General features: G+C 40.4%; 1 protein-coding gene across 7 annotated transcripts in view; it reads left to right on the forward strand.

The window, feature by feature from the left end:
• ANO5 (anoctamin 5) overlaps positions 1-13,143 on the forward strand; it is a 100,362-nt gene that overhangs the window by 49,239 nt on the left and 37,980 nt on the right. For all 7 annotated transcript variants that reach the window (XM_034769802.1, XM_034769805.1, XM_034769806.1 and 4 more), the window contains one exon: positions 1,064-1,177. In XM_034769802.1, coding sequence (XP_034625693.1) covers positions 1,064-1,177 — 114 coding nt within the window. The remainder of the gene's footprint in view (positions 1-1,063; positions 1,178-13,143) is intronic.

Here is a 13,143-nt window from a genome sequence, read left to right on the forward strand (position 1 = left end):
TATTAGCAAGAGCAGACATGCTGAGGTAGTGATCTTTATTAACTTGAAAGTATAAATTCAGTAGCTCACTTACACTGAGAGAGATTTATGCCATTCTAGCATCCTGCAAATGAAAATATGAAATTAACTGTTAGGTTTTTTTTTAAAGTACAGTTTCCCTGCTTTCCTGGTCCATTGGTCTAGGAGATTTTTTTTTAAAGGACGCAAGTAATAAATTATGTAACCTGTTAAATGTAACCCATATGTTCTTTGTGTTCCAATTATATATGTGATCATCTAAGTATTGTTGCTTAGCAATGTTTCTGGAAAGCTGTTGCTTTAATGAGCCTTGTTTTGAAATGGAAAGTGCATGGACTTTCTTTACTTTCAGATTTCACAGTGGTAGCCATGTTTGTCTGTATCAGCAAAAAGAATGAGGAGTACTTGTGGCACCTTATAGACCCACAAATTTATTTTGGCATAAGCTTTCGTGTGCTAAAACCCACTTCAGTTAGCCCACGAAAGCTTATGCCCAAATAAATTTGTTAGTCTATAAGATGCCACAAGTACTCCTCATTCTTATTACTTTCAGAGTTGCTTTAGTGCCACCTGCTTTCAGGTTTTTAAACTGTGCCCTTGTTTGTCTTTGTTTAAAGGGGCATGCTAATATTTTACAGTGGGCATCATACTCTCTGACACTGAAGCACTTACCATGATCATTTTTGCAGAAAAGTGTTAAACTGAAAAGAGGCATTTCAGAAGATTGTGAGTGACCTTTAACTATAGTAGTATTGCCAAGAATTGCTATACTAATGTGTGTCATTGTATATTGTAGTGTATATAACATTTGTGACACATAAGGTATGTGGATGGGCCATGCATGTGTGCAGCCAGTTTTGAGATCACTTCATAACTCCCATATAACAGGTGGAGCTGTTATTGAAATTTCACCTAAGTTCAGATCTCTTCAGGTCTGAAAAGACTGAAGAACTGAACCAAACTGAGGAAACAATCCTCTCCTCTGCCTGGTTTCGGAGCAATAACCAGATTTGGTTTTTAATTGTGTTTCTTATGTTCTCCACAGATTAACAAGAGACACCAAAGCAAAGATTCTGTTTTCTTCAGGGATGGTGTCCGACGAATTGACTTTGTACTTTCTTATCTGGATGATCCAAATAAAGAAGAGGAAAAGAAGGCGGTAAGTTTCTTTTATGATATCTTCTGAATGATGACCTATCATAGACCTGAACCTCCTTACTAAGCCCTTGGAATCATTTACATGAATTGGACTATGTAAAATCTCATAGCTTGGAAAGAAAGTTCATGCAATGTACTGAAGTTTCTGGTGTGGAATTTTGTTGTGAACTAGGACTGATCCTGCAAAGTGCTGATCACGCTCAGATCCTGCTTATTCTCAGCACCTTGCATGACTGGGTCCTTAAGCCTAACTAATGATGATAATATTTTCTTCATTTAATGATATTGCCCTATACACCTCTATCCCAATATAACGCGACCCTATATAACATGAATTCAGATATAACGCGGTAAAGCAGCGCTCCGGGGGGGGGAGGGAGGGGGCTGTGCGCTCTGGTGGATCAAAGCAAGTTCAATATAACACGGTTTCACCTATAATGTGGTAAGATTTTTTGGCTCCCGAGGACAGCGTTATATCGGGGTAGAGGTCTAATTAGTATACTGATGGTGAAAAATTTCTAAGTAGTCGTAATGAAGCCTTTCCTTTTTCGAGAAGCATGAACTGTAATCAGACTGATGTACGGGAGCAACTGAAATACTTTTATACAGAAGAACTGCAGCCTGATTCTCCTCCCATTGATGACAGTAGAATTTTGACTTCTGTTAGAGCAGGACTGGACCTGCAGATGCTGCACTGAACTACTTTGATTGTCCTTTTAATACCGATAATGGAACAGCAATCAGTGTCAGAACATCAAAAGCTGAGTTAAAACTAAGCAATTACTTTGCAAACTCAATTTACGGCAACTCTAGATTCCTGGAAATTGAATTATAGGATACTCGCATAAATCTCAGGTTTCTTTGAAATTGCTGTCTTCAGCTACCTTCGGAGCTCCAGATACTCTTCCTCATTATAAGGCTCCTCTTTAAACACTTTGTCTGAAATAATAATGTTTAGTTTCTTGTACTTTGTGCTAAATCTCATCTGTCTGCCCAGAGTTTATTACAGGAGATGCCTCTCTTCTCATGTTTTATCCTGGCAGTTGTGATCTACTGATGCTCGACCTTACTGTGGAAGGCCCTTGAATTTGGAACTAACTCTTGCTCATTGGTTTATTGACCTTTGGAGCATGTTGCAAAACCAATCTATTTTGCAGGCTTATGTAGTTTGAAAGCGGTGAATAGGGCTCTGGCGAAGGGGTATAGTTTGGTTGATTGAGAAAGATAGTGAATGTGGCCATTATTTCAACAGTGTGTGCTTTTAAATGGTATTGTACGTGAGCTCAAGAGACATGGATTAGTACATTCAGTAAATCTTAAAACAATTTAATAAATAATTACATAAATAAATGTAGGCATCTTTTCCCTTGAGAAGCCAGACTGAACTGCTGCATTTTAATAAATGTTTGCTGCTAGTCCTAGCAACTTTTGGTCTGGATTTCCTCATTTGGAAGCATAGTGTAAAAATAAGATTATCTTATAAGATTTTATTGAGATGAAGATGACTGTGTTCTTGGAATTTGGAACCTAAAGGAGCAAGAGGTTCTGTTAAAACTTTTAATTTAGGAGTGGAAATAATCCACCCTGAAACAATGAGGTAATTTTTTTCCCCTCTGCTTGTAACAACACTGAAAATGCTTGGCTCCCGAGGGTGATAGTGCACAGAGACTAAAGCTGACTTAGTCTTTTGGTAGTCACTGGAAGGGGAAGGAATCTTGATTCAGATTTTCCACTATTTAAAGTACAGAGTCAAAGGGAAAAATGCTTCAAAGGGAAAAAATCCAATTTCAGAAAAATTAGTGGCTTAGCCAAGTGCTTTTATGTAAGCAGGTGTGAGATATTAGGGACACCATTGATTCCTGGCACTAGCATTTTTATAAATACCTTAGTAAATGCATTGGTAGTGTGCTAGCTTCTTAAAAACATTGATGTTTACCCTTTACAAGTAGAATAATGTTTTAATGTACTGGTTAATAGGAATCATCATTTTATGATGAATGACATGCCTAGGGAAAGACGAAATAAGGCAGGCACCATGAGAAAAAGTTACACTTGATGATACAGTATCCAGGTTTGATACTGTTGTCCTTACTACTGTGAGTAAGAGCTGCATGACTGGATCCTGCCTTTCCACAGCTGATCTGCACAATATTTATTTAACCGTTAAAGTGTCTAAAATGTAATTTTAGGGTTTCACCTACAGGCATTCCTGCATTAAATTAATTTGGTCTATTTACCTGTGTGGTTCATTGATGACTCGTATATCCCCCTACATCCTCCTGAGGTTTCTGTGATGGATGAGGTCTGTGTGAGGCTGTTAGTGGAAGAGCTTTTATTCCTAATTACTTACTTTATACTCCCAGCACAACAATCTCAGCACCTTCCCCTTCTAGGCTCTCTGCCTGGCATTTTGCCTCATTGCCAAAGTACTTGTAATTTATTTCCTTTTATTTTTATTATTAAAGCATTCTCATTCCTTTAAAAGCAAGTTTAAAGTGTCCCTGAAGATGGAATCTTCCATACAAGAGGCCATTAAGTACAAGCGTGCTGGGTTTTGCTGCAAAGTTCCAGTTGGAACTCAGCACTCAAGTTCCCAGCAAGGCAAAATTGCAAAGGTGGCGACAGTGGGCCACATTTCCGGAAAGAATCAATAAGTGACTTTTCTAATTATTTTTTTGTCTACTTTGATATTTTGGGCCTGACTCAGGCTGTTTACATTGTAAGCTCCGGTATTTCCAACCACAGGCATTTAAAAAAGAAGTCACGAGATTGGCCTAAAAATGCTAATATTTTTAAATATAGTAAAGTTGGGGTTATTTTGGCTTTTTTAATATGTCTTCACTTTCTTGAGCCATTAGAGATTGCATTTGGAATAAGAAATAGGACTTAACTATATTTTTAAGCCTACTGTATATTTATGGTGCCAAAAATGTTATGTAAGTAACAATCATATTTTTTCTAAGGGCATGTCTATATTTACCTCCAGAGTGATCGATCCAGTGGGGGTCGATTTATCACATCTAGTGAAGATGCGATAAATCGACCGCCGAGCGCTCTCCCGTCGACTCCGGCACTCCATAGGAGCGAGAAGCGTACACAGAGTCGACGGGGGAGCGTCAGGAGCGACCGATCACAGTGAAGACACTGTGGTAAGTAGCTCTAAGTACATCTACTTCAGCTACACTATTTTCATAGCTGAAGTTGTATAACTTAGACCAACTTAGCTCGTCCCCCCTCCCCGTCCTAGTGTAGACCAGGCCTAAGAAAGGAACTGCAAGGCTGGGCTCTTTAATACATTATTAGCTAAATTTATACTTTCCTATTAAGGACCGAATGCCTTGTTTAAGAGTTTGTGCTCCCTGCACTCTTATGCAAATATTAATCCTCCTTTTAAACAAAAAAAGTCCTGTGTTCTAGTTGTAGGAGGCAGAATAGCTGGAAAGATCAGTCCCTGACTTACAAAACCCTAGAATTTTATTCTTGTAATCTCAATAAACTAAAAAAAGCAAAAGAGAATGCCCTTTCTTCTGACATAAGCACATCTGTTCTGCACTTCCCTGATCTTACAACCTAGCCTCCTTAGCAGCCCCAACCCAGCCAACGTGTCTGGAGAGAGTAGAGTTTTTATTACAGCAACAATCCTATAAGACCTTGCTTGTTAAAAAGCACTCTATTGCTTGTTTAAAAGCACTCTATTCCATTCTCATATTGATCCTTTGGCTTCTGCATATACAGCAGTATGATTCCCAAGACAGGATTATCAAGAGGCTTCCTCTTCTACCATATAGCAAAAGGAATAAAAAGATGGAAGAGGACGCTAGTCAATAGAGAAAAGAAAGAAACAGATATACATACATGATGAATGGTTCGGCACTTCTGCTATAAACACAAACCCCTATATATTGGGCAGCACTAGTCAACCTCAGGAAACAAGAAGGAGGAGAGAGAGGCATAATTACCAAGATTAGAAGTGGAAAAAGATGAAATAAAAACCCAAGGCAGTAGTTAATTCAAAAGCACAATTGAAAGACTGCACACAATGCTTTCTCTCTAAGAATATGTCTACACTGCAGCTGGGACCCTGCTTCCCAATGTAGATAGACAGATGTGCTAGCTCAGCTCAAGCAAACATGCTAAAAATAGCAGTGTAGCTGGGGGTAGCATGGACAGCAGCTAGACCAGGGGTGGGCAAACTACAGCCCGGGGGCCACATCCAGCCCTTCAGATATTTTAATCCGGCCCTCAAGTTCTCGCCGGGCAGCTGGTCCGGGGCTTGCCTTGCTCCGTGCGTTCCATGGCTCTGTGTGGCTCCCGGAAGCAGCGACATGTCCCCCTCTGGCTCTTATGTGTCGGGGAGCCAGGGGGCTCTGCACGCTGCCCCTGAACCAAGCGCTGCCCCTGCAGCTCCCATTGGCCAGGAACTGTGGCCAATTGGTAGCTGCAAGGGCTATGCTTGTGGACGAGGCAGCATGCAGAGCTGCCTGGCCACACCTCCACGTAGGAGCCGGAGCAGGGACATACCGCTGCTTCTGGGAGCTGCTTGAGGTAAGCGCTGCCCGGAGCCTGTACCCTTAACTCCCTCCCACGCCCCAACCCCCTGCCCTAGCCCTGATCTCCCTCTTGCCCTCTGAGCCCCTTGGTCTCAGCCCCACTCCCACCCCAGAGCTCACACCCCCAGCTGGAGCCTTCCCCCCCCACACACATCAACCCTCTGCCCCAGTCCAGAGCCCCCTCCCACACCCTGAACTCCTCGTTTCTGGCCCCTCCCACACCCTGAACTCCTCGTTTCTGGCCCAACCCAAGAGCCCACACCCCCCAATTTCATGAGCATTCATGGCCCGCCATACAATTTCCATACCCAGATGTGGCCCTCGGGCCAAAAAGTTTGCCCACCCCTGCTCTAGCCTGACACTGGGAAGGCTACCCTAACATGCTGTTTCGTAAATGTACAGCTCAATCAGTAAAGGAATGGAAGAATCTTAAGTAGTTTGTCCAATCAAATGCAGTGAAATACAAATGCATTCAGTAGTGAAAATCATTGATCAGCGGCATCTCTTATCTGTGTCCTGACTGAGGATATCACTTTGAAGAGTAATAACAAATACTAACTAATGTTCAAATGTCTGTGTGAGGTAGGTGTTACAGCTACCGCCCCTTTGATTAGATGGGGAAACTCAGGCACAAACAGTTTAGGGGTACGTCTACATTGCAGCAGCAAATCTCAGAGCGTGGATCAGCTTGCAGGACTCACGCTCTGAGGCTAAAAATAGCAGTGTAGATGTTCCCACTTGGGGTGAAGCCTGGGCTCTGAGACCTCCCCCCTTTACCAGGTCTTAGCTATTCCTTTTGGTAATTAGAATTTTTACTTCACACTATTTTAGGTCTCCCCTCACAAAAAAATTATGAATTAAAGCACAGATATGCACTATAGGTGCTTAAATTCACTCTAAGCCAAAACTTTCACTGTAAAAGTTGCCTCGGCACCTAAGTTTTGTCTCTTGGCACGTGTACTGCTGCCTCACACCAATGTCCTGCCTAATCCCCAGAGCAATCCACAAACCAGGGAAAGCTAGGAAGAGAAGCATCTTTCTCATCTATGGAGCCTGATCCAGTGGGCGTGCTCAGAGGCCATCTGTTGGATCAAATCTCATTTAGAATCTGGCTGGAGGAGGAGGTGGGAGTGCTATTACCTACCTTTAAATTTTAGTCCAATGGTTAGAGAACTCACCTGGTATGTGTGAGACCAAGGCTATGGGATATTTTGGTATGGGGCTTCTTCAGTCTCTCCTACGGAAGCTGTTCCACTGTGGATAATTAATTAAAGAGTCAATGGAGCAGGGGAACTGGCCCCAGGGTCTCCCAGCTCCTGGATAAGTCCTCTATCCATCAGGCTATAGAGTCATTCTCTCTCTTGCTCTCTCTGGCCCAATGACTGCTGATATATTTTAAATGCTCTAAGCACTGGGCTAAAAACCATTAGGTGGGCATCTCTTCCTCCTCCTCCAACCATTGTGTATGGAGTGAAGCAGGGTCCTAACTCATTCTCACAAGAAACAACTTAGGTACCTTAGCCACCTGACTCCAGGAGAGGGTTCCTGGCTGTGAATCACAAGCAGAGATAGGGACCTCCCTGCAGCCTTGATTTGGGCGCCTGTCTCAGTGAAAGGGATGGGGCTTAGATATACCCCTCTCCTTCACATCTTCCATTGGCTAGCTTAGGTGGCTCCCTGCCTAGCATGCTGGCTTTTGTGGATCACATTCTTAGACACCTATCTCTCCTGATACATTGTATAGAGAACCCAGGGAGTATAGGACGCCACCTAACTCAGGCTTTGTGGCTTGCATTGTTGTTCCTGTGATTTTTGAGGCGCCTAAATCCCTTTGTGGATCCAGGCCCATATACAGAGCAGGAGTTGACACTTTGTTTAAGCCCAGCCCCCGAGTGAACCTGCTGCAATAAAAGGCTACCACCATAGGCCTGCCACTCCCAGCAAACTGTCTTCTCAACCTCAAACTCCATTGAATTGCAGCTGACGGCATTGAGAGTTAGAAATACGTGCACTGAAGCTATGACTTTCCCATTCCATGTCCCCATACTATTTACTCCCACTTCCCCCCCATCAGCACAACTGAATGGGACGATCACATCTTAAATTTGGAGCAGATCAAACCTGTTTTCCTTCACCAGTTCTCCCAGCAGGGAGAATAGGACTAAAGCCAAAGAAAAAGAGTGGTGCGTTCACAGTTAAATGGCCTGATTTTCATCCTAGTCTTAATGGGACCACCCTGCTTTTTACTCACAAAATTAGGATTGCAGGCACAGTTTTGTAACTGTAGTGTTTTGTTCCCAAAGTAGACATAATTCAGGTGTCTCCTTTTTTTGTGCCAAAAATCAGTTCAGGTTTTGAAATTTTGGCCTTTTCCATTGCACCAATTTCAGCATGAAGATAGGGTGAAATTCACCCCTGTATTTAGGGCCAGCACAAGGCCTATGTGCACAACTAATGTCCCTCTTAAGCCCTATAATGGCTAGGTGCTATGCTGCTTTCTGCTCAGAATTTTATCCACAGAGACAAATCACCATCTGTGGTTTCATATGAATTAAGTACACACTCAGGCACTGGATTTTGTTTGAAAGGTTACAGAAATCCAGTGCAGTTTGTTGTTGTACAGTAATCTCTTGGGAGAGATGTGCAGTTCTCTTACTGCAGTACAGTGACTTGGCAAAATTGTACAGGCTAAGAATAGAAACATTCTTAGGAAAGGAATAAATTTAGTGACAGCCGGTTTCTAATGCTCATGCTTGCTTCAGGGAAACAGTTTGTTTTGCATAAATAAGAGTGGGATTAACTTCTTCATGGCATTTCAACATTACTATTCAGTCAATGGCACTTTAGATGATTAAAGCTATGTGCATCTTCTGTCTTAGCTTCATGCAAAACAAATCCAGATACTACAGATTTAGTGTTTTGCTGATCTCTAGCTCACACTAGGGAATCTGCCAAGTGAAGTCTTGAGAAAAATATGCTGTTAAGAAAATGGTCATACTTTTGAGGCCATGCCCTTAAAATGTAATCAGTTTGTTCAGTTCAGAGTTAATAGGGCGGTGTCTTGAGATAATCCTCAAAGTTACCCTTTGAAACAGATTTGTAAATATTACATCCATAAAAAGCTTTCTTATTAATAGAGCTTTCCTTATCACTCATGCAAAATGAAAGGGATGGACCTGAATAGAAAAGTTTGGATATGTATCCGATTCAACCCCTCCCAAAATCTGGATGTGTTTGTATCTGAGGTTTTGATTCAGGCCTAGTTTTTTTTCCCATTTGATCTCCCCTGCCTGTTGATTCTCATTATCTCTACAATTGATTCTCTAATGACTGTTGTGGAATGCTATGGTCTATGTAAACAGTGCTTTTTAATCTCTGGATTCAGTCCAACTCTGAGAAGTGTTAGCCTCAGCTGTCTTGGAAGTTAGACATTTATTTCTAATACTGCTTTGTCTAGGTGACTTTTCAGCAGGCAGCCATCTGATTTGCTGTTTTAATTTTTCAAACCAAGCTGTCTGATGATGCAGGGAGATGCTGAGTATGCTTAGCATTCACTGAAGGCAAAGCTAGATGAAGCCCTAAGATTGAAATTTTTAGTAAATTTTAATCAAATATTCACTCAGGCTGGATATATTTAAGAAACCTATTTGTGATTTATATTCATCACAGTCTTACTGTATTCATTATAGGTTCCCAGTGGTCTAGCACATGTGAAAAGAGAGATTTAAAAAATAATTGATATCTCAGTAAGGGGTAATCCATAAAGTTACTGATTGCATTACCTCTTTCACTTTGAAATCCCACTTAATAAGCTCATTTCCATTAACATATTTATTTTAAGTGCAAAACATAAACCCACTATCTTGTACATAGCTATATATAATTTTTATTCACAGGGGAACGGAAAAAATTACATGCAAAACATTCAAATCAGAATAATTTCCACACTAAACCTTTTTTTCTATGTATTGTAAAAAAATTTTCTATGTATTGGCTGTTCATAAGCCACATGACTGAATCCTAGCCATAAAGCTTTCTGTTAACAGAAGTCTACATTATGTTGTATGTTCAGCAATTTACTTTAAATTTCTGTTCAATACTTCTGACAGATCGTGTTTATTTTTCTGACTGATCTCACTATTTTATTTTTATACACACATTTACTGATTTTATTGATCAAAAAGAGCTGAGTTTGTTTTTTAAAAAGTTCTGACTAGACCTATTTATTTGGGACTAGAGAGGTGGTTTTCAACCTTTTCTCATTTGTGAACCCCTAAAAAATGTCGAATAGAGGGGATGACCCCTTTGGAAATCTTAGACAGTCTGTGGACCCGCAGGGGTCCATGTACCACAGGTTGAAAACCACTGAACTAGAGCATGCTCTTTACCACCCCATGCAGAGCACCCCAAACTTAGTGCCTCTGGGAGCTCTCATATGGAGAATATTTTATGACACCATTTTCTGGGGTGCAGAATCTCCCTGTCTCCGAGGGCTAGGCTGGTGCCTGTAGGGGCTGAACCATAGTTTCACCCACTGCTTGCCCAGTTTTTGCTAAATTTCTCTAGGAAGAGCCACTGATATGAAACTCCTGCATACCCCTAAACATTGTGAGCTATGTTCTGGGTAGCCTTAATATCGGTTTTGGAAGGAGTGGGGCAAGGGGAGATCATTACTCTGTCCTATTCCACAGTGCATGGCGTGGTACAGCTAAGCACAATCTGGCCTTCTCTGCATTATCACTTGGAGATTACTATTAAATGTAATATTTTATTGCTTTTTAAAGTAGAAAAAGTAAATACATTTCCAAAATGTAGGTCTTGGACTTGCATTCCTTTCACACTCAAAATTCAAATTGCTTCAGTGGGAGTTTCAGGAGCACAATATATAGAGGACTGAGCTTTTATCTTTATGGGTCTGATCCTGCCAAGTGCTGAGCACATTCAGCAAAGTACTGAAAAACCCTATTGGGAACTGGAGATGCTCAGCACTTCATAACACCAAGCCCCTAAATTCCTAACTGAGGGCCAAATTCTACATTCACTTATGCCCTGTGCAACTTCAGTGAAGTTAGTGGGGTTGCATGAGGCCTAGATTAACACAGAATTTGGTCACATATTTCATTTTTTTTTTTAATATAAGAATGTTCGTAATTATTCATAGGTCTCAAAATTACACACATGGATTTCAGTCGGAACAGGAGTGGATGCTCTACCACACACCAAACTTTTCCAGCATGACAATCTGTTGCTCGAGAGTAGCTTTTTAAAATTTATCTTAAGGGATAATGTGCTGTAAAGTTTAAAAATTAATTTTACTCTATTACCCTTTTTTATTTACTGATTATTGTTACTAGCAAACAGCATAGTTATCAAGAGATGGATTTATCTTTATAATATATGTTTATCTTTCTTAGATAACTGATATTACTTATGTATGATATTAAACCTACATTAGTCCCCCTGTTCCCATTGGACTTTGGGTCTACTTTTGATAATCTTATCAAATATGTTTTCATATCTAAGTCTACTTTAGGCAGTAAATTCATACTGGATCACTTTAGTGTGTATAGGGAATACACAATGGTGTGGTTTGACATGAAAGTTGTGTTAGCATAGATGTGGGATGGGTACACCTTGATCATGAGAAGTAAAGCTGGCAGTGAGTTTTGTTGGTCATTCCATGAGTGCTGATTTTAGTTTATCCCACCGTCACAGTATCATGTATCATGCATATGCATTATATGCAGTATATGCACGATACATGATAGGGTGAGATAAAGGTAATGCAATCAGTAAACATCTCTTAGAAACATTTAAGAGAGTTTTTAAGTTATTTTTTTAACCTCTGCCATAGGGGTGGTGTAAAGTTAGTGTAATTGTATAAATTAGTTTTACTATTCCTCTGTGGTTCTGGAATGACCCAAAGGGTCTATAGTAGAGGCAATAGTATGGGCCCCCATTTATAGTTCTGCAGGATTATGAGATAATGAATTTTTAAATTGTGACATTTTTATGTCTAAAAAATATTGCCCATCCTAAGCCTGGGACAGGGGACATTTGGGGGAAATTCCATTCTTGGCAAGAGAAGAAAAATTTTCCCTGGCAAGTTGACATTTTAAAAAAAATAAAAACATTTATGATGGTTTATTTGAAACTTTGGAGGAGTACAAAATGCCAGAATAAGTTTCAGAGAAGATGAATTAGTGGACAGAGGACTACTGAGGTGATCAACGGAGCATAATAATTTCACTTATCTTATGGTTCTACAGTTTATTTCATGGGGTATATAAAATATATTCATGTGTCACTTAGGACTGGACTCTCCAGTCTCTGTATACCTGCACCTCCTGAGCAGCACAAAGGATGAAGCGACTGTCCTTAACTTTTCCACTGATGATTCTGCCAATATGTTTGAGTCCCCAGTGGGAATAGAACCAGCAGAGTTGGCTCCTAATTCTCCTCTTCCCCACAGGTTCTAATACAGGGGCTGGGGAGAGTGAGGAGTTATTGCTGGCTGGCTGATGCAAAATTAAAGCAGACCCCAGCTTGCTCTAAATTGTATGTAGGGCTGAGACTCAGGGACTGACAGCCTCCCATGTGCTCTGTTTAGCTGAGTACCTGCCCCATAACATGGCATTGTTTTTAGATAAGCCACCTGAATGTAATGGCCATCATGCTATAAAATCTTTTCATATGCATTGTTTTGTGTTGATTGGATCATCAACTCAGTGAATTACAATTCTGTTTGTATACTTATGCTGGTATGGGAGACAGAGAAAATGTAAAGGTCAAAATGATTCCAGCTCAATACATAAAAAGAGTAATTAACCAAATCATAGAAGTCATAGAAGGAAGATCTATTTTGTCTCAATAGGAAATCAGTTTCTAGGAACATAGGACTTGCCATACTGGATCGGGCTGGTAGTCCATCTGGCACAACACTAGATGTTTCAGAGCAAAGCTACTGTGATCAGTAAACATACCTATCTATTTAGCATATAGTACCATAAGACATGGGATCCCCATTTGACACACAATCACATGGAAAAGGAGTATCCTGCATTTCCTTGTGTTCTACAGCATTCTTGCTTTACAAATTGCCTTCATACAGAAATAGTTATAGTCTAAAGGAAATTTAGGTGAAAATTAATTTTTTGATGTATGGCTCAAAAATATTCTGTAGAAATATCTATTCAGTTAAAAAAAATATCTAATTGTAGTCCTGATCTTGAAAGCAGTAAGAGTTTTGCCAGTGATTTCTAAAGGAAGCAAGATTGGTATTGCTTATTTAATTTAAATGATAAATCCAATATGATAAATTAAGTATTTAATTTATAGATCCAGCATGTAGTGCAATTAGCAACTGTCACCAGGGCCACACTTCTCCTTTGCTCCAAAGCATGTATTGCCGTGCTCA

The sequence above is a fragment of the Trachemys scripta genome, chromosome 4, assembly GCF_013100865.1.
Source record: "Trachemys scripta elegans isolate TJP31775 chromosome 4, CAS_Tse_1.0, whole genome shotgun sequence".
Taxonomy (NCBI): Eukaryota; Metazoa; Chordata; order Testudines; family Emydidae; genus Trachemys; species Trachemys scripta.